A 22,483-nucleotide genomic window follows, 5' to 3' on the forward strand; every position below is an offset into this window, starting at 1 on the left:
AGAATGGTCTTATCTGCAGGTGTCACGATGCGCCACCTTTAAAAAGCTTCCTCCATTCTCTCTCTTTCCCCTGCCTTACCCCCTGACTCCCTCCCTCGCTCTTTTCTCTCTGTCTTCCCCGCTCTGTCTTCTCTCTTTGTTTTCTCGTTATCCCACTCTCAGTCTCTCTCTCTCTCTCTATGTTATGTGTACCAAGATAATACAAAAGAACCCAGGCTAAAATATGTTCCTTTCTTTTAAAGACATTGTTCAACAAAATAAAAGATCATTTAACAATGATCACATAACTTAACAGAGCAATCATATCTGAGTGCAAACACCATTTTGAAAGATTCATTCAACAAATCAAGTACAGAAATATAACTTTTCTGAGTAATTTAAAGATAGAATAGTCTTTTTTCCCATTTTTGTGAAATTTTCATTGTTTTTGTGACCAATCCTGTTGAAAAGTAAATACTTAGCAGTGCGCTATTAAATGGAAACAAAAACATCATTCTATTCATTAATCAGTTGTTGTTATTTCAGATATGTATGGTCCTACCTCATGACATGAGATTTATGGAAGTAACATTTTACAAATGAAATAATGCTGGAGTCTGGTTTTTTAAAAAATTGGTAAAATTGCTCATGTTGAGACATATTACAAAAAAATATTATGTGATTGAATTAGCTGATTGGACCCTAAAGGCTCACAAAGACCAAACCCTATCCTGAATGTTTGAAAAGCATGTCTTTATATTTTCAAACCCTCAAGAAAACCTGCCCCACATTTTCACACATTAAATAGTTTTGAGGAAAAAAAATTACATTAAAAATACACACCAAAAATACATATAAATAAATCCTATAGGCTAGGATGTTAAATTTCAATTTTTCAACAATATATACAATTAATTTTGTACAGAATAAACTATTCATTTCATTATAAGACATGGCATAAGTAAGAAAACTATATACAAGTAAAATAAACCTTCAACAGACTCAATCTATCAAACAATATCATACATTCAAAGGGTGGTTCACAAACCACGAGTCTCGCCTGATTTCGGGATCAATATGCAATATGATCTGTTGACCCCTAAATGACCTTTGACCTTATCATCCCCAAGAACAAACATTGGTATTACCCAAGGATTATTTGTACCAAGTGTGAACATAACTGATGCAGAAATAAAGAAATAAGAGCAATTTGAACAAAAACTTGACCTTTTGACCCCATCATCCTCAACAGCACTCATATGGCATTACCCAATGATCATGTGGAAATTTTAACCCAAGTGCGATCAAAACTGATGAAGAAATAAAGAAATGAGAACAAGTTGCACAAAAACTTGAAGATAAAAAGATTAACATGACCTCATATCATTTGACCTTGTGATCCCTAGATGACCTTTGTCTCCATTATCCTCAAGGACACACATGTGGTATTACCAAGGGTATATATGTACTACGTGTGAACATAATTGATAAAGAAATAAAGAAATGAGCCCAAGCTGAACAAAAACTCAACCTTTTGACCCCTAGATGACCTTTGACCCCATCTTCCTCAACAACACACCATTGGTATTACCACAGAATCATTTTAACCATGTGTGATAAAAACTGATGCAGAAATAAAGAAATGAGATCAAGTTGAAGAAAATCTTCAAAAAAGGATGAACATCATTTGACCTTTTGATCCTAGATGACCTTTGAACCAAATCATTCTCATAAGGTCACATGTAGTATTGCCCACGGATCATATGTACCAAATATGTACATAATTGATGCAAAAAATAAAGAAATGAGAGCAAGTTGAACAAAAAACTAATATTCTTGAACAGACCAAGAGGAAAAGTAATTACTAGTTCTCTGCCAAACTTCGTTCAGGCGAGACAAACATTACGTACAAAATCAAGGTTTTAATTTCTTCAAAAAGTGAATATTCAAGGTAGTCGGTTTGATGCAATTCAAAAGATAGTACCATTTCAGTAGAGGATTGTAGTTCATGTAGGCCTCTGTGTGTCTAATACAAGGCCATATAGCAATGCAATACATGATGTACATGTATATCACATTTGCTATTTGATATTTGTCAAACAATGTCATACACAATGACCAGTTTTAATTACTAAGATATCAGAAAACAATACTGTGTTTGGAATATGATACTACTTCAAATAAAATAGGTCATTTCATTATCAATTGCACCAAATTACAAGCATATCTTCCGAACAAAACATCAATACATTTGAATACATTACATAAAACCAACATTGAAAAAACTCATTGAAAATACAAAATATTTCATAGTAGGAATGTCCAACATTTTGTTGAAGAATACAATTAGATAACACAGTCTTGCTAGAAGTCAGGCATTGTTTGCCAGTTCAAAATATTATCTCTAAATTATAATTTGTTTATTTAAATTTCTATGATTCCACCATTTTCCATTTCTGAATCCACCATTCTCTATTTCTGAAATATTTCTCAAAGTCATGATTTTATTTTACAGAAAGTCTCATCAATTCAAGTGACAAAATTAATTTCTTTCAACGAGTAGAAGAGCTTCTTCTTAAAATGGACTAGTTCACTGTCCTTATTAGGCAAAAAAATCCTGTTTGCCAGTTGTCAGAAACATTTATTACATGATATACACATGTGCATTACCCAAATTGAAAGTTTAGTAAAGGCTATTGAGGCAAATTTTTGTTGGGGCTGTTTGATTGAAATTATTAAAAACATTCTTCACAACCAATTATCAGCTGTAAAAAGAGGGAAGTTAAATACATTTAGTCAAGATACAAATTCTTTAAAAAAAGGATCAATAACACTCAGAGGCAAAAACCAATTTCGGTGTCTGACTTCTGGCAAACTAAACTGAGAAATGGCAATGAGCAAAGGGTTTGGTGATCATGTTGTTTTGAATTGCCCACAATCTCTATTCGATTAGAACTTAACACAGAAATCAGTGAGTAGGATATTTGTTTCATAATATTCACTGGCGTAAATCCTTTGGTCAGGGGGAGATGATCTATTGTTCCATCTCCCCCCACTAGAATAGCATGACGTCACAGATTTACGCCAGTGATATTTTTGATGATAATAATTACCCACACAAAAATAAGTGAATGCAATATTTCCTCCACAAGTGAAAGTGTCTGACTTCTGGCAGGATCATGGTTAATATATTTTCCAGTGTAAGGATATCAATCATGTCTGGTAATAACAGTATGAATGAAAAATCTGAAAAGACTTCCTTGAGACGTTAACCCCTTTTCATTCCAATAAAAGAGGGCCATAAATAATAGGGTTATAAATAAAGAGTACTGAAATGAGGCACGGTGTTCATATCTACATATTATACACTGGACGGCATAGTGGGCAGGAATTCATATTAAGAACCGTTCATCAACCAAGGTTTTTCTTGCCACGTTACTCCTGCCAAAGCTGTCTCGAATCCTGATAATCAACTATATGAAAGATTGGGATGGAAACAAGAAAGTAGAGAAGAAAAATATGTTCATCTGGGGGTCATTTCATAAAGTTGTTCGTAAATTAAGAGCGACTTTAGGAACGACCTCTTACGTGCTAAACCATCGCCAATGAATATACCATTTACCACGAGAAAGAATCACCAGTCATTCTTAAAGTCGCTCTTATCTAACGAACAGCTTTATGAAACACCCACCCATTCATTTTGAATACAGACAGAATCCAGCATAAATTAATCAAACAGTAGGGGAAGGCGGGGTAAGTTGTGACAGTTTTTGCTTTTTGCATGTTAGAATTGATATGATTAATAATCTTGTCGAAATTAGTACCTTGCCTTGAAATTTAATTCTTCTGAAATATTTTCCACCGATATATAACTTTCTATCCCCACACTGAAAGTCATCGTGACCTTTGAAAAAAACGATGTCAAATGGCTCAACTTGCCCCACATATGGGGTAAGTTTGAGCCACCTTCTGGGGTAAGTTGAGCCACAAAAACTATGTACAAAATGTATGAGGGGAGAACCAGCATGTCAATTTTTTGTTTAAAGTCTTTTCACTTGCTAATTCTCTATAAATAATAACATCCTTTAAAAGGAAAAGAGCAGTCATGTAAATTTGCTCCTTTCAGCCAGCATTTCAATCGATTTTTATGGTTTGTTTGTTTTTTAAGATACATTACCATATGAATTACCATGGCTCAACTTGCCCCATGCTATTTGGCTCAACTTACCCCAGTCCGAACTTAGTGCGATAATTTTGTATCCACACATTTATTATGCATCCATCATATAAAAGACTATGACAAGAATGAAGATCCATACCTGGACTAATAATGTTGTTATCATGTCTTTATTATATTTAAAGACGTGTATGTTTATAAAGCACTTATCTATTTCACTCTCTTTTTTACTTTTTTGGCTGAAATTCATATTTTTCCCTCTAAAATACTACTTTTTGTTTCAAAGTTGAAAACAATGTGGTGGGGTTAGGGGTTATGCTATGGGTCATCAATACATGACACCACCACAATGTCGGACTCATTCATTATTGGCCTGGGGCTGGTGGCTCAACTTGCCCCTATGCTCAACTTACCCCGCCTTCCCCTATAGTTTTTTTTTTTATCTTTGTAGGTTTGTAAGGTGGTATTGATATTAAAGACTATGAGAAGAAACTTGCAATCCAGTGTTTTATTGTGATATTTTAACAAAAAGCTAAGATTTAAAGTGTAAGACAAAAAGATTGTCTGATAAAAAAGGGCTTGCATAATCTCCATATAGACAGATCAAACATTTGATCAAAGAAACGCAAACCAGCAGATACTCAGCCAATATGTCTAGTGTTCTAGATTACAAAATGATGGATGACATTATGGCAGACTTGAACATCGACAGCAATATACATTTCTTCATCACCTTCTGTCATACAATCTCAACTGAAATGTGCACATTCATGTATAATATCTAAATTCATTTTGTAAATCAGAAGTAACAACTAGCATGATCCATTAAAATAATGAGAAATTAATTAAGTCCTATTCTGTTATGACGAACATTGGGCATCCCAGTTTGCTCCCACACTCATTTATCAATACAGTCATGGGTAAAAGATTGAAATACAGCCCTAGGAAGCAATAAGCAAAATAGTTTGATGTAATTGTTTAAAGGCAAAGTTTGGCATATGTAAGTTTGGCAAAATATTGATGATATGACTTTGAGCCCCCCACCCCCAATAGCTTATTCATATTCATCATACAGAACTGAATAACTGTAGATCAATGCTAGATATTTTTTTCCATATTAGCCCTGTTTTGTAAAACTTAGTATGAATTACAACTCCACCATTAATGGTACATGTAACTAACATATCGCTCGACAGCCAATCACATTGTAGGTTTAAAATGGAAGTAAAAAATAACAATGAGTTACAATTAATGCTAGGTGTCATGCAACTGGACAATGTTAAGCTGTGAATCTTACCATACTGACGATGTAGGTAATAGCTCCAGCCAAGACGTAGTTGGTGAAGATAAGATCAACAATACAGAATAGAAGTAGCTCAAAGACCAGTAGAGTCGCTTCATTACCATAGAAGATAGCTTTCTGGAATGCATGGCCATCATCTAGGAGATAAAACAGTAATCCACCAAAAGCTTGAGTTTCCGGCAACTCTATTGGGTGGAATTGTCCATGTTTCTGAACCATGCAAAAGGACACTTTCTCTAAAATCATCAACTTCTTTCAGCTTGGACCCTTCCCTTGACAGATCTTCATATGTTCTGGATAATCATATTAAAACAGATGCATTATTTTTTTAAGAGTCTTATGTAGAAGGTAATTCGATAAGACCACTGCTTAGAATTAAATTGCAAGTCGAACCTTGTTTTGTTGATAATAAAAGATCGGACTACTTACCATTATAAAAGAAGCCTTTATCAGAAGGGTCGTAGAATTCCATATCAAGGATTTTCTCAAAGAGAAGTTTATCCTTTACCACATAGTCAATATCTGACATACCCTAAGAGTTGGAAGATATAGAGATAAAACAACAATCTAAATAATGATGATTATGAAATGGATATTAATACCAATTCTGTGCCTGTGTTTACATCAATAACAATTTTCCTGAAATAATGGTTCATAATATGAACTCTTCATGTTTTGAAATAGATAATTCTTTCTTCAAGTTTTCATGACCAGCTGATATGGTAAATGAAAAGTTTACACTCCATGTTTGCAGCCCTGGCATAAAAAATGCCAATCAAAGATACAATCTTGTGGTACGTGGTACATTTTATGATGGTGTTTGTTAAAGAAATGATGGTGCAGATATTGGTGATCAAGAATTTTTTATCTGCTGTCAATTGCAATCCATTGTTAATAGTCAGTCCAATTTAGTACATTGCCCCCACCAACCCCACCCCCTTATCTTTTCCCTGTCATCCTATTTTCTGTACCCTCCTTTCTCATGAAATGCCAAACAATTGGATTTATCCTTTCCTAAAAAATGTTACAGGAGATCAACAAGTGCCCTATCAAACACTTAATCTTCATGTGATATCCAGTCAGTGAAAGTGCACCTTAAGCATCTTTCTGTCGTGAACCATATTTCCCAGGATTGATAGTCTAATCAGAATAACAATGCATTTATCTACATTTGCCACTCTTAACCAAGGTGTAGTAAATAAGTATCTGGTAGGAAGGAATTCCTTGAATGCTCTAGCGCCCGATCGGGGTAATCGTGCTAAAGCCGGGGTAAGAGTATGCAGCACTTAGACACCATTCTCATTACGCTTTCTAAAACTAGTCAACTGATCACACAAAAGTGGTTTTCAAAATCACTTCACGTAAAGCGATCTTGTTGCCATGAAAACGCTCTCAGCGGGGTGGCACGTTTCGGCGAAACTCGAAACCGCGGCATAGGCATTCCAACACCTGTCATGTGGAGTAGCATGCTCAAAATGTGCGAAGAACGCATCCCGAAGAAAGCTTGTGTCCTTACTTACGCTAAAACCAGTTTAACGCGGCAAAGCGATCTTGAAAACTACAAGAGGTGGCTTTCTGAACTGGTCTGGAAGATCGCTTCGACCATTCTCACTACACGTTAACTAGTTTCCACTGAACTAGTTTCAAGTAAACTAGTTTAGGAAGGTAGTGAGAACGGTGTCTTAGAAACATTTGTATTAAGCGCTACATGTATATAAATGTTGCATATTATTATTAATACATGATATCTTAAACATGAAGCTGATTGCAATGATTAATAACATCAACGTAGAATTTATTCTTATCAATATGTTAAGTGGTGTTGATAGGAGGAAGACTTGTAACATTCAAATGATAATACTTCTGATCTTATCAATGTTTTTCATTAGAATCAAAGTACAAGCACTCACATGATCAATAAATGTAGATAGGAACTTGTTTAGAGACACATAGGCTTCACTTATCTTATCATCATTATTACCCGCTCCAGTTCCTGCATGTAAAGAATAAACATTAAACTGATTACTGATGTAGCTACATGTACTAGTACATTTATGTTCTTTTATTAATGAAGGTACATGTACACCTAAGATTGACTGAATAAATATGTGATCTTTCATATAAGTAGACCCAATCCAGATTGTACATATTCTGAATCGTGAAATCCATTTCAACATCAAATGTATCCGACCGTCTCAGTACATCAGGCCATTCAGGTTAAGGTCTATTAAAATGGAAAATTCATAACACTGAAATCAAAATATTGAACGGGTACCAGGTAATAAAATCATATTGAATGGGTCAATGGCATATTACAAACAATATTCTCCCGAAATTCTAATTGCACAAGTAATATTTATTTCTTCATATACTGACACACACCTTGGAAAGTTAGTTGCCTTTTGAAAAACTTGTAAAAATTAGCTGTGTTTTTTTTTAAACACTCCTCTAACATATTTCTATCTGCCTAAACTAGGAGGGGTCAGAATTGACTAGCATTCATGCTATTTTCTGGTTCCTATCTATTATCCTTGTTTTTCTATGTATTCATAACTGATTTGCTGTAAACTTGTAAATTGTTATTATCATTGCATTAGATAAATAAATAAATAAATATACATATAGATAGATAGATAGATAGACAGACAGACAGACAGACAGACAGACAGACATATAGATAGATAGATATAAATTTATTCATCACAGCCTATAACTGGCACAGTAACAATGAAAACGTACATACCCCTTGCTACTCCTGGTGCTCTCTGAAGAGATAAAGAGGGAAAGAGAGAGAGAAAACAGATTTACATGAACTGAGACACTAGTACTTTAAATCTCAATATAAAAAAAAAGTACTAATATCCCTACACAAAGAAATGACCTTTCCAGATACAAAATATTACTATTAGTCTAACTTATTTGCAAAATCATTATTTTTGTATAAATAAATTCTTTATTGAAAAATCATATAAATCAAACGTAACTAATATATAAACAATATTGGTTCTTACCAAACAACATACAAGGTAACAGTAGCATAATGTACAATGTAAAAACACTGTAAATAAGACCTACAAGAAACATACATACATATCTATGAAATAATCAAGAGTCTAGATGCATTAAATTCAAACCATTTCCTTATCCAGGAATGAGCACATTGACAAAAATCTTTAACTAATTATTTCACGTTTATATCCTTTAAGGCCTTTTAATAGGCCTTTAGAATATTAAAATCAATAATACCACTGAAAAAAATATAATGAACTGGATTCGATAAAATTATTGAATAAAGTGAATGAAAATATACAACAAAGAAAGTAAGAAGATAAAATGGGTGGAAGAAAACTTGACTCATAAAGAAAGCCAATCAATGAATTAGGTGTGTATAAATGTTCAGTGATGCTCAAAAGTAAGTGAAATCCACCAGAAAATGAACATATTTTAAAGTGATTAAAGGACAAGTCCAACCCAACAAAAACTTGGTTTGAATAAAAAGAGAAAAATCCAACAAGCATAACGCTGAAAATTTCATTAAAATCGGATGTAAAATAAGAAAGATATGACATTTTAAAGTTTTGTTTCATTTCACAAAACAGTTATATGCATAACTGGGACGGTATGCAAATGAGGGAACTGATGACATCACTCACTCACTATTTCTTTTGTATTTTATTATATGAAATATGAAATATTTTGATTTTCTCGTCATTGTCATGTGAATTGAAGTTATATTCCTCCCTGAACAAGTGGAATTCCATTAGTTTCACATTTTGTGGTTCAGGCAAAGAGGTCCTAATCGTCAAATTCGCAAAAAAATGAAATATTGTATAATTCAAACAATAAAAAAACAAAAGAAATAGTGAGTGAGTGACACCATTGACTCTCTCATTTGGATGTAACTGGCTTGTTCATATAACTATTTTGTTAAAAATAAGCGAAACTTTGAAATGTCATAACTTTCTTATTTTACATCCGATTTTGATGAAATTTTCAACATTGTGCTTGTCTGATTTTTCTCTATTGATTCAAATCAACATTTTTCTGAGGTGGACTTGACCTTTAAGTCCTGACATGTTTGAGATATTTAATTATGAAGTCAGGTGATTAAATACACCTGTATCATATTCGATAAAGTTTGTTTCTCTGGGCTTGGCAAACATTGTAGTGATGATGTCTACATTCAACACATGAAAAGCATGAAAGAGTGCATTTCATGATGGGGTTCACAAATTGTTGACCATGACTGTATGTATATGTATGGGTATTTATACGCAACCTAAGAGGCGGATGATAGATTCCATTCCCTTACCAATGGAAGAACAATAGAGTCATATCTCTCTCTGAAAGTTGTACTAAGAAGCATTTCAAAGGTTTGCTGATCTGTGTTTGGTTCTAATCCTCTTTGTCCAACTAGATTGTCCTAGATTAAAAACAAATACATATATAACCATGATTATAATGCCTTCTATCATTCCTCATCTATGGTGGCCTCTTTCATCTCCTACTTTTATCATTACGAAAATTTCCCGTTTGATTGTCGACCTCACTTCGGACTGCAAACTGCGGTCGGATACCCCGTTTTTCGTTTGGAAACTCTCAAACAACATTTCCAACCCCGATAAACCCATCTTGGCCAGGTAATCCCCTTGTCTCAATTTCACCACCACGGGCCAGCCAAACGAGCGTTGAGCCAAGGACGAAATGATAAACAACAGCTGTGCTATTACGTAAGACTTGTCTGCCTGTAGAAGGATCTTCGGAATGAAATTATTGTATTCGATATTAATCACGTTTTCAAAGGCATATTACATTCAGACATCCAATACTAGTCCATTTTCAATTTCGAACGAAGAAAATCGACCTCGAAATAAGGAAAGTAAGCGAATAAAAATGACAGCATGTTTTGCAGAAACCGAGCTCAGCGCTGCGCATGCATCCCGTCGTGTGTGGCCCCCTACTGTGACTGTATATGCCGGGCTCTTGCGTTATCTTCGGACCGACGTCAAGAAACAGGTGTTTTGAAACTTAAATTGCTTGCTTGGGGCATGTTAGGGTTTGTCGTATTTGGAGAAGAGAATTGATGAGAAGGGAAACCAGGGTATAGTGATCTCAAATGGAAGTTTTTCGTCATGTGAATTTTCAATGGAGAACTTCAATCAAGACTCGGCCCAAATTCACAAAGGTGGTTTAAAAACCGTCAGTTGAACCCATGGTTTATGCAGATTTCCTGTACAAACTATGCTAAGTACCATTATATATTAAAAAATTTCCACTGCTGATGTGCACTTTGATCACATTGCGCTATTAAAATCAACGCCTGATGCCATGGTTGAGCATGCTATTTTATTGTTCAAAACAATGGAATCATTAATAAAATAGCGTGCTCAACCGCGGCATCAGGCGTCAGTTTGGTGCACTGTAAAAAAGCATGCATCGGCACTGTACATTTTCTACAATACATGTATTCCAGAAATTTAGGGTCATTTATACATGAAATCTGCACAATCCATGGGTTCAACCAACTGTTTTTAAAACCACCTTTGTGAATCCTAGCCACTATGTCTGCCAAACATGCATGATATAGACTTTGAGGTATCTGTACCAATAAACTGACATATGAAACTATATAAAATTACCATAACCAGCATATGAAAATCAAGGTTTCCATGGAATTTATCAGTGTAGGCAAAGTTATATTCAATGGCAAGTTTATGAATGAGACCCAGATGATATTCATTTTTTTAAAATGGGAAACTAGAACAATCAAAGCTACATAGCCATATCAAACATCATAACAAATCCCTTTTCTATATATCAATCAATTACCTTTTAATTTTTAATTCAATGCCAATATTTCATTATCAATGGATGAAAGTTTTAGGGTAATCTGTTTAAGGAGATATTTTTTTTTACCTCTTCTCTCTTGAGTTGAGTCTTGATTTCCTTCATGTTGGTATCAGCGAAGCCATGTACTGAGCGACCATGGATGTAGAAACCATAGTTATTCTGAGACAGCACAAATACACTGATCTATAAAGCCAAACAAAAAATTAAACATTGATGGTTAAATCATTACAACAGAAAAAGGGCAGTCCAAATGTGAAACATATATATATACATAATAATGATAATAATAATAATAATGGCATATTTAGCAAGGGTAGCCACTTCAGTTCCGAAAACTGTTTTCCCAGCGGGCCCTGCTATTATTATTACTCGGCTAAGCTAGGCTACCGATTCAGGTGCACACAGCTTTTTGAGGAATTATATCCTGCCGGTACCCATTTACCCCACCTGGGTTGAGTGCAGCACAGTGTGGATAAATTTCTTGCTGAAGGAAAACACGCCACAGCTAGGATTCGAACCCACGACCCTCTGTTTGAAAGGCAAGAGTCAGAACCACTAGACCACAACGCACCAACATTTCCCATTTCCTACATACATGCAGAATCAGTAAACATAAAATTCATTTTGTCCTTGGACTCCCTGAAAGATGATCAATGATCTGTTTTTCTTTGGAATCTTTCATTATGATATTGTGCAGATGTTGAAAATGATTTTAGAATACATGAAAACTCTCTTTTTGTAGTCAAAGAAAGTTTTTCATTCTCAGAAAATTCTGATACTTAATTCATTTCATATTTTGATTACCAACAAAAATCAATAATAATAATAATCCGCTTTTTTATATCGCGCTTAATCCATCGCAACGACGTGTCTAAGCGCTTTACAGATATATTATTACCCTGGTCGTCGGATTCAATCAGTCATTCCCGCACACAATGTGTGCACATCCTCCACTCCCTGGGGAGTATTCCAGTCAGTCGCCTGTGAGGCGCACACAGTACTGGACAAGCTACAATGACTTTCGCATCCTACCGGTACCCATTTAGCACCTGGGTCGAGAGTGGCAAAGTGTGGATTAACGCCTTGCCAAAGGACGCTAGACCGCAGTGGGATTCAAACACACGGCCCTCTGTTTACAAGGCGAGAGTCAGAACCACTACACCACGGCTCCTCCACAAAGGTATCAATAATCCAATTATCTGCTCAGTAATTCTAATAACTTGTAGAAATCCTAGTAAGTCTAATTTGTTTAAAGCTGCAGTTATCTTGTACAGCAGGGTAGAAAAATATTGTTATACTTTTCGTAGTACGCTGTTGAGGAGCCTCTTTTCTCTTCCAATAGTCAACTCATTAGGTACATAGAAAAACTAGAGGGAGATTAGGGAAAACTACAGTGGGATCCTACATGCAGCCATGGTGTGGAAACTTCCTTAAAAAGGCAACTAGCAATCCAAGAAACAAATTGAAAGTTCAAGTAATATGTTTTGATTCATCCAGGAAGAAAGTCAAATTACGATAGAAAAAATAAATCTATTCATCTGGAATTTTTTTTTATGAAACAGAAAACAGTTTCATGTCCAATCTAGGACACTTCCTCATAACTGAAAGTTATGTTTTTATGTGATTATGGAACATTTAATAAATTATGAAAGATTTGTTTTGATGCAAAACTTACATTTGCCATGGAGCAGAGATCAACAAAGTTCCTGAGAGCATCCTCTACAAATCTCTCATAGATGAGAGTGTAAAACAACCACTGTTAACAGAAACAAATAGAAGTAAGATGACGGTAATGATCTTCTGGGTTCAACAAGAAAATAAGCATGATGAATCATATTAGATTTTAAAACATTAAAGGTCAAGTCCACCTCAGAAAAATGTTGATTTTCATCAATAGAGAAAAATCAAACAAGCACAATGCTGGAAATTTCATCAAAATCAGATGTAAAATAAGAAAGTTATGACATTTCAAAGTTTCGCTTATTTTCAACAAAATAGTTATATGAACGAGCCAGTTACATCCAAATGAGAGAGTCAATGATGTCACTCACTCACTATTTCTTTCGTTTTTTATTGTTTGAATTATACAATATTTCAATTTTTACGAATTTGACGATTAGGACCTTCTTGCATGAAGCACAAAATGTTATTATAATGGAATTCCACGTATTCAGGAAGGAATGAAACATCATTTCACATGACAATGACAAGAAAATGAGAATATTTCATATTTCATATAATAAAATACAAAAGAAATAGTGAGTGAGTGATGTCATCAGTCCCTCATTTGCATACCGACTGAGATGTGCATATAACTGTTTTGTGAAATGAAGCGAAACTTTAAAATGCCATAACTTTCTTATTTTACATCCGATTTTGATGAAATTTTCAGTGTTATGCTTGTTGAATTTTTATCTTTTTATTCAAATCAAGTTTCTGTTGGGGTGGACTTGTCCTTTAATTACTTTACCGTTTCATTCAAACCTCAGAAATGGGGATGAGGGGGTAGACAGTTAATAACTAATTATCATTTACCGGTAAATCAAATAATTCATTTTTACGACAAGGAAATCCTTCTCCTCTTTGAAACATACACCCTTAAAAATTATTTATAGTCTGTCTGTCTCTGTCTTTATCTCTGTTTTTCTCTCTCTTTCTGTTTCTCCACCTAACTTTCCTTTTCTTAACCCAGTCACATCTGTTCACACTTCTTCCTCTCAATTACCTGAACAACTCCAACGAGTATGTACAGTCCCGATGCCATGCCGAACCTCAAGATCTCTGAATACTCTCCTATGTACTCATCACCCGTTGGGTTCACACTGCTCTGAGGATCTGTGGTAGTCAAGTTCTTCAGACCCACAACCTGAAATATGAACACAGCCAACTCATGATTATCCATCAGCAAATTGTTTGATACTCATAGTCACATGACCTCATGAATAAACAAATAATATTCTTTCAAATAACAATCTGGGCAAAGAAAATATTGAGTTGGTCCAGTACTAAATCAAATCATTTGTTAGCATAAAACTGTACACAATGGACATTTCTCTGTGACACATACATGTATGTAAAATGGCCCCCAAAACACACAATCCTGTGTTATTCATTAACAAGAAGAACAGATGAGAGAGTATATAAAGTATAAATATTAATTGCATTACTTTGTTCATGAATAAAAACAAGCAGTTAAGCTAATAAATGCTTGTCTTTCATAGGTATATGTCTATTGGTTTCATGGGACTTTGTCATGAAGTTGTCAATGTCAGACAGTTGCCACAGTAACAATCAAGACACATGCACTTCTCAGCCAATCAAAACAGAGGAAAGTTGGCAGACGATAAACGCTGATAAAACCCTCTCCAGAAATGAAATACTCACCTCCACAAAGAAAAGGACTGCCATGATCTGAAATACAGGATTGGATCTCCTCATTTCCTGAGATAAAAATTAAAAGTGAAAAAGTAAAATCTAGGGTACTGCCAAAATATGAATCAGTTTGTGCACTAAAAAATAGTGTCAGCTTGGCATTTTCTAAATAACATAAATTTGATCGACTATACTAAGCAAGTCAGAGAAAACTTAACACCTCAACATCACCAATTTAATATAAAAAAAACTCCAGAAGAAATATTTCTCATATATGTCCTAAAAGATTATCTTCTTTTGAACTATTTGATACCATTTTTAAAATGGGATATGTTTATGCTTGGATAATTAGGTGGCATTCTTTGTTGTGATAAAGAATTCAATTACACCAAAGTAAGGCATGAATCAATCAAGTGATAATCCTACAAGAGTTGCAGTAAGCATGGTAAAATTTCAAAAGCTAACATCATTGTTTAATAAACACATTTTAAATGTCTATTCCATTCCCAAATTTAAAAAAGGGTATTTTGCATTGACATTTTTCAGCAGGACTATGCAGAATTGAATCATGTATCTTTATATTCTATTTACTTCCTCTTTCTTCCTCACATTTTATTATAATTATTCTCTCCTTTTCTTATTTTCTCCCTTTTTTCTTTTCACACTTATATGTTGTAAATGTCAACAGGAAAGAAAGTACCAGAAGGCTTGTGTATACAGCTACTTTGTGACTATATTTCACTACAAAGATAAAACAAAAATAATCAGATTAACATATATTGAATGAAAACCGTGAATCAGAAGTGAAACAACTACATGAGTGAAATGGAGGAAATTCTTTCTAAATGAAAAAGGTAACAATTATGCTTAAAATTATTGTATTTCATGGAATTGGAAAGATGGGGAAAGGATGGTAGTGAAAAGACCAGGAAGTGCTTTCTGCAGAGAAAGTATGAGAACCAAGGATTATACAATCCATAAATGTACATCTTCAATGAACTCGACATTACTCATACCGCAACATCGCTACACGATCACTTCCTTTTAAAATATTTCAAGAGTTGAGGTGAGCTGACTGGGATACTAATGCAGTGAGATTTCTTGTATATATGACATCTTTAATTTATTATCTTTTTTTTTACAGAGGACAGAAGAAAAGTAGTTCCAAAAAGAGAGATTTCCATCAGATGTACATGTATAATAGGATATACAGAGGAATTAAAACAGAGATTCTGGTAAGCCAAGTTGGACAATTCCCACTTGACCAATAATGCAACTGTGAGAAATATGGAAGTCTTGCAGAATATTCTACTAGAAGGTAATGAAAGCCTTCAATGAGATGTATTCTTTCAGTCACTTACTTCTGGACTCTATCACCATTGTATTTTCTTAAGGATACTTAATTTCTTGCTGAAAATTAAGATGCATAGTTTGTTAGGTATAAAACATTCACAATTATTTACTTGAATAAAAGCACACAAATGTATAGGCAAAAATGACATTCTTACTTTACTGAATAATCATTGCATGATTCTTTACAATGTCCGCTTCTGTGTCATTTCTTTTCAGGGGCTTTTGCCTGCTATCTGAATAATTATGGATGGCTCAATAACATCCCCAATGGAAAGGGCTTTGAATGTGACAACAAATATTCAACCGAATATATCTATGAGCCAAACACATGCTGCAATATTTTCCACTCTGACGATCACTACTATGATGCTAGGGATAGTAGGAAACCTAATGGTGTTCTTGGCTGTTGCTCTTTCCAAGGGTCTTCAGAACTCCATCAATGTCTTTGTGGTGAATCTATCAATATCTGACTTTATTTCAGCCATTATTCTGCTTTTTCAAGCTGCTGCACTGCTCTTTGAGTCTGAATGGCCTTTCAGTAAAGGACTTTGTGATCTTGCAGGAGCTTTGATCCTTTGGACAAGCTGCACCAGTATCCTGACTTTAACAGCCATTGCAGTCAACCGCTACATCGTCATCACCAAGACTAAGAGACTTCAGCAGAGGATCTACACACGCCGTGGAAACACCTTGATGGTAGCGCTACTGTGGATGTTTCCATTCCTAGTTCTGGTGATTCCTCAGCTTATTCCTGCAACAGGTGGTATAGTGTATGATCCTATCTTCAGGACCTGTATCTGGGATTCAGAACATCCTTTAGCCACCGTGTTTCAAAGAATAGCCATGGTTAACTCCATCAGTTGCACTGTCATCATAGTCTTCTGCTACACAGCAATCTATTGTTTTGTCCGAAGACATGTCAAGAGAACCCTCAGAAATTCCAGTGAGATCATAGAGATGGAGGATAGATCAAACAAACGGACATCACCAAGAGGCCCAAGCATCAATCAGATCAAAATCACCAAAAACTTAGCCCTGGTTGTGTTGGTTGTCTTCATCTGCAATTTGCCTTTTGCCCTGAACCTGTCTGTAAAAAAATTTGGTGTATACTCAGTTTACCTAGCTCTTCTTGCCATTCTCCCTTTCTGCTTGAACCCTATGATCTATGCAGCAAGGCATCCCCAATTCCAGGTAGTCTTTAAATGCATGTTATTCTGCAGGTTCCGGGATGTCCCTCATCCTTCAGAATGGCTCAAAGCTCTTCTTCGTACGACAGGATCAGCAAACAGGGCTACACGGTCAAGTCCTACAATTTGATATCTATCAGATTGAGTTTAACCGATTGCCTACTGATACCAAGTGTACTCTGCACAAAGCCTATTAGAATTGCAGAACTTTGTAAACAAGTGAGAAAACCTAAAAATTACATCCATTTATCACCGCCAGCTTGCTATATCGGACTTCACAATTAATCATCGGATTCATGATTAATTTCCTCATCCAACAGTACTTCGACCTGTTCTGTCCTGAGCTGTTCATGATAACACAGGATAACTTAACTTTGTCCCATTGAATATTGGAAAAGGGAAGCCCTTATACAAAGTATATGGACATTACAGAATTTGGTAGTCAGCAGGTTAAGTGGGCTATTCGATTTCTAGAGAACAAAATTTGAACTAAGAAAACAACATACATTTCTTTGATCACTTTCAGGACAGTTTTAATCAGTAATCATTTCAATGACCCGTTACATAAACAAGCCTTCCCATGGCTTTTGAGTACACTTCCGTTCATTTATTTCATTTACGTTTCATTGTCAAATTGTCTGTACAATATCTAATTTCTATCACTTTTAACATAAACTGGAAATAATACTGAATTGAAATCTTCATTTACGAAAGTGTACCAACCATACCTGTAGTTCATTCCATTCATTGGCCACAAAGAATGACCTCCAAGCACTGATAGGAGCTACTGAAGCCTTGGTATTGGATGATGAGCTGGCTTGTACCATACGACCTCTCGACCTTTCCCAATCAATCAAGAAAATGTCTGTTCGACATTGAACTATCAGCAAGTGAAGTACATCTAGGAACTACAGTAAGAATGGTGTTAAAGACAATGTCAAGGTTTGGGATGTAACATCAGGGCTTTGTAACACAAAGGCTAGCGATTAATTGCTAAATGAAATGGCCAATCAAGGCCATAGTTGCATGCGCATTTTGCTAAGTAGAATGAATAGGAACCAAACTTGTGTGGAAGCATTGTTGTGTAGCGGTTCCGACTCTCGCCTTGTAATCAGAGGGTTGTGTGTTCGAATCCCACCGAAGCCTAGAGTTCTTTGGCAAGCATCAATACACACTTTGTCACACTCGATCCAGGTATGAAATGGGTACCTGGTAGGATGTGAATGTCAATGTGATTAGATTGACACGTGTGCACCCATAAACGGTTACCTGGCCAGTATACTCCCCAGGTAGTGGAGATGATGCACTTTATGTGTGGAACAGTGATAATTACAATATAAAGCAATTAAAAACCAACGCATGAAGTGCTATATAAATGTAACTGTTATTACTATTTTTTTTAATTGTTCTTTTAAATTAGCGATTAAGCGCTAACCTTTGTGTTAAGGGGTCCTGATGACAGTAATTATAATAATAATATTAATATAGGGTATATATATTTCACACATATCTATCTTATTAGCTGCTCAAAGCACCCCTATGACACCTGGCTATGATTAGCTCTAAATAATAAATGTGCATTTATGATAGTGTGAAAATATATCCCGTTCAGATTTTCCTGTTGATATTATATTACAATAGTCATCATAATGTACTTGACATTCCTTACAGTGCATATGGTGTTTCATAGGTCACAATATCATAATTTGTACAATGGACATCAAATAACAAGATTTCAAAAATTTATCTAAATAACAGTAAGTACATCCATATGACTGAAAAACTAATCGTGTTAATGTGTTAACTGTACATATTATATAATTTATGAAAGTTTTTTTTTATTCATATGTTATATACTGAAAAACATGGAAAATTACTAATATTAAAGTGAGCATTGGCCTACTTTCTAAATTTGTTTTCTTCAGCACTGGTTAGATTACTTAAACTAACAATTAAAATAAGTTATGACCACGTCATGTTTCCATATCATTAAGGGCAAATACAGAAAATGTATGGAATTTAATTTAATTTTTAAAGATAATATAAAATTGTATATAAAATATAATAATATTGTTAACAGATCAAACCAAAAAATTGTTTAACTGAGTTTATTACAAGGAATATAATTTTCTTGGGATTATATGAATTTATTGGGACTATATAAAGGGGTGTGAATGATCACAAATAAAAAAATAGATGAAAAAGCTGAAATTGTAAGAGCTCACATACATTTGAACAGAAGCAAGCTAAAATAAACTGAAGTTAAGCTGAAAATCAAAACAGAAAATAGCTTAAATCAGCTAAAAAGCTAAACTGTCACACCCCCTATGTATATACTTACTTTCAATACAAAAGCCACAATAACATAGCTGTTGAATGAATTAGATTGGCCTGAAGTGGGCAGTAAGAGATAAACCCTATCTTGACGCTGTATCAAAAGAGAAGCGAGACAACAAAATTATTTAAATTAGGATGGAGGCTGAGTACGTGAACCAGATTGTACATATATCCAATATATCAACAAAAAAAGAATAATCTCACTTCACAACAGTATTTGAAAATTATAAATAGGAAGTCTGAGATTTTCTTTTTCTATTTCTGGTCTAAACCTTGTAAATTTTAATGCTCAATTTGTTCTCTTTAAACTTACATTTGTAATATGCTCATACATGTAATAATATACATCATCTATAATATATTTTGTTGTACATATTTTTGCATATATGGGTTTTGTGGAATAAAATTGAATTTTCATCAAAACTTTACTTGATTCATTTACAATAAAATTTGTTCATGAATGTATTTTTTGACAAACTGAATAAGAATTGAAAGACCTGTCCTTCATTATAAAAGACAATTACCCCATTCCAGATAGTCAAAGGCTTAATCTTAATTTAATCTTCATTTCAAATTAAAATAGATATTAAGATTCCATGAACAATACGGTCATATATCACTACAACACAAGTAGTAGTACAATAAGGTAATGAAAGATGGACATAAGAAAACTAGTTTTATAATCACTGTCTATACTAAAATATAATTCCAAGTGCCTGTTTCAAAGAGGTGGGGAAGGGTTGGTTTCCTTTTCTATTCATGTCTATTGTCTGTTTATTCTATAATCCTTTTTTTTGTAATTGTACGATAATGTAATAAAGGGAGTCAGCTTTGAAAAGGCAATAGCCTTTCAGACTCTGCCCATCCGCTACATTTTCTTTTAATTTCTTTTACATTTCTACTATTTCATTTGTTTATACTGTTAATCACTTTCCTCTATTTCTGCGCTGTATTGTATATCACTGTGCATGTGATTATACAAATTAATTGAACTGAATTGAATGTACAAGTATTTATAAAAATAACATTATTTCAATTAATAATATCACTTTATGATAAACAATAATTTTCACTTGATTTTGACTTACTTTAAAGAATAGAGTCCAGTATAATGATGCTCCCACAGTGACAATAAGAAGGGCATCAGCAATAAGACCACAGGAAAATAAGATAAACTTGATCATAGACTGTGGAAATAAAAATATTGCAACTAAGTTCAGATCATCATAATCAAGTTTCGCAAAAGAAAACATTATGTGTCTTTATGGACAGGTATACCTTGTGAAAATATAATAGTCACTACAGGGAAGCATAGGATAAGAGATGGAAGATTGTCAACATGCTATATTTTTTTACTACTTTTGAATAAAAAATAGCACACGTTCAGTGTCATGAAGCATGCAACTGACTCAAATAAAGTTTGATTATGGAAGCCATTGGTGTTAGAATTCATCTTCTTATAATCATGTACATTGACACAGTGCTCTTAAGAGATAACCTTTGATTGCGCATGTTTAGTTGTTACCAACCATCGTGCTCCAGACTATTTACATGACAAAAAACAGAACGTAATACGTTCTTTAAAATTGAATGTAGCTAAATTGGGTGACTTATATCAAAACCGCAGCATTCCAATTCTATTTATCACTTTCTAGATCTTGAATTATGTTGTTGTTGGCTTTCCATACATGTAGTAGAACATTATAATGATTTGGAAATCATTAATGAGGGGTTTAACACTCACAGCTATATCGATGACAATAAGTCCAGCTCTCCTACGCCATGCATTGGTCTTAGCCATGGCATAGAGGAGGAATATGGCACAGAATACACCAATGGAAATAGACATAGCCTGGAATGATGATGATTGGTCTTGCAGATAGATCACAGAAAAGGATACCTAGAAAGAAGTAAGTTACATCAGTTCGTCGCCTTCCCGCACAAAGGCTGTTAGCGCGCACTGCACGTCGCCTTCCCGCCAATAGCATGCAATGAACAGTGCACGCTAACTGCCTTTGTGCAGGAAGGTGACGCGCAGTCCGTGCTAACAGCCCTTATGCGGGAAGGAGACATGCTAATGGCCTTTGTGCAGAAAGGCGATGAATTATTGAAAAGACAACATCCTTGAATTAGTTTATTCTGGATCCTTATACCCAGTATGCAAGGTTTTAGAGGGATCTTTCTCAACTGTGGTCAAGGTAATCAATGTACGACCCAACAAGACACTGAAATAAGTAAAAAGCTTTCAGGCAAATATAATTTACAAAACGGGGAATCTCCCTGCCATCAGGGGCAGCTTTACGTTATAATGAAAAGATGGCCAGAATTCACAAAGGTGGTTTAAGAAAACCATCGGTTCAACCCAAGGTTTATGCAGATTTCCTGTACAATTTACGCTTATTTACCGCATGCTATTTTATTAATGAATTAATGACTGTGGATTCATGAATAAAATAGTATGGATAACCATGGCAACAAGTGTCAATTTGGCACACTGTGACAAAAGCGTGCATCAGCATTTTACATTTTTCAATATACTAGGTAAATAAAGCGTAATTTATACATGAAATCTATACAAACCATGGGTTCAACCGACGGTTTTTAAAACCACTATTGTGAATTCAGACCAACAGCATTCTCACCAAACCGATCCTCATAGAAAATGAACACACAAGGACAGACTTATTTCGGGATAAAGAATTCTGTTGCAGTGCGTTCATACTTAATTTCAAGGGCAAACTGTACTTTCTGTAACATCCATGGTAGAATCAGAATTTTTTTTTGAGAAACGTCAATATCAAATGGATGGTATTTTGATGATAGATGTTCTAGATCAACACTTAAACAATAGTCAGATTGAATGGTATCCTGTTTGGGCCTAAAAGACAATTTAAAATTTACATTCTGGCCTGAAAAAGTTGAGTG

General features: G+C 34.6%; 2 protein-coding genes across 2 annotated transcripts in view; one reads left to right on the plus strand and one right to left on the minus strand.

Moving 5' to 3' along the window:
* Positions 1-226: 226 nt before the first annotated feature.
* Positions 227-22,483, minus strand: part of LOC121408190 (meckelin-like) — a 44,727-nt gene continuing 22,470 nt past the window's right edge. The window contains exons 16-29 of the mRNA XM_041599569.1: positions 21,303-21,458; positions 20,647-20,745; positions 19,563-19,649; positions 17,950-18,129; positions 14,694-14,750; positions 14,035-14,175; positions 12,985-13,065; positions 11,376-11,492; positions 9,772-9,882; positions 8,203-8,224; positions 7,370-7,452; positions 5,889-5,991; positions 5,454-5,596; positions 227-3,452 (exon numbers count right to left, since the gene is read on the minus strand). Coding sequence (XP_041455503.1) covers positions 3,372-3,452; positions 5,454-5,596; positions 5,889-5,991; positions 7,370-7,452; positions 8,203-8,224; positions 9,772-9,882; positions 11,376-11,492; positions 12,985-13,065; positions 14,035-14,175; positions 14,694-14,750; positions 17,950-18,129; positions 19,563-19,649; positions 20,647-20,745; positions 21,303-21,458 — 1,461 coding nt within the window. The 3' untranslated portion in view covers positions 227-3,371. The remainder of the gene's footprint in view (positions 3,453-5,453; positions 5,597-5,888; positions 5,992-7,369; positions 7,453-8,202; positions 8,225-9,771; positions 9,883-11,375; positions 11,493-12,984; positions 13,066-14,034; positions 14,176-14,693; positions 14,751-17,949; positions 18,130-19,562; positions 19,650-20,646; positions 20,746-21,302; positions 21,459-22,483) is intronic.
* LOC121408191 (rhodopsin, GQ-coupled-like) lies at positions 14,764-17,544 on the plus strand. Its single transcript, XM_041599570.1, has one exon. It carries the CDS (start codon positions 16,278-16,280, stop codon positions 17,349-17,351), a length of 1,074 nt encoding a protein of 357 aa, XP_041455504.1. The 5' UTR covers positions 14,764-16,277; the 3' UTR covers positions 17,352-17,544.

The sequence above is a fragment of the Lytechinus variegatus genome, chromosome 2, assembly GCF_018143015.1.
Source record: "Lytechinus variegatus isolate NC3 chromosome 2, Lvar_3.0, whole genome shotgun sequence".
Lineage (NCBI taxonomy): Eukaryota > Metazoa > Echinodermata > Echinoidea > Temnopleuroida > Toxopneustidae > Lytechinus > Lytechinus variegatus.

What these genes read in the sequence shown, in the direction of transcription:
- LOC121408191 (XM_041599570.1), top strand. Translation starts at nt 16,278, where the DNA reads ATGGATGGCTCAATAACATCCCCAATGGAAAGGGCTTTGAATGTGACA.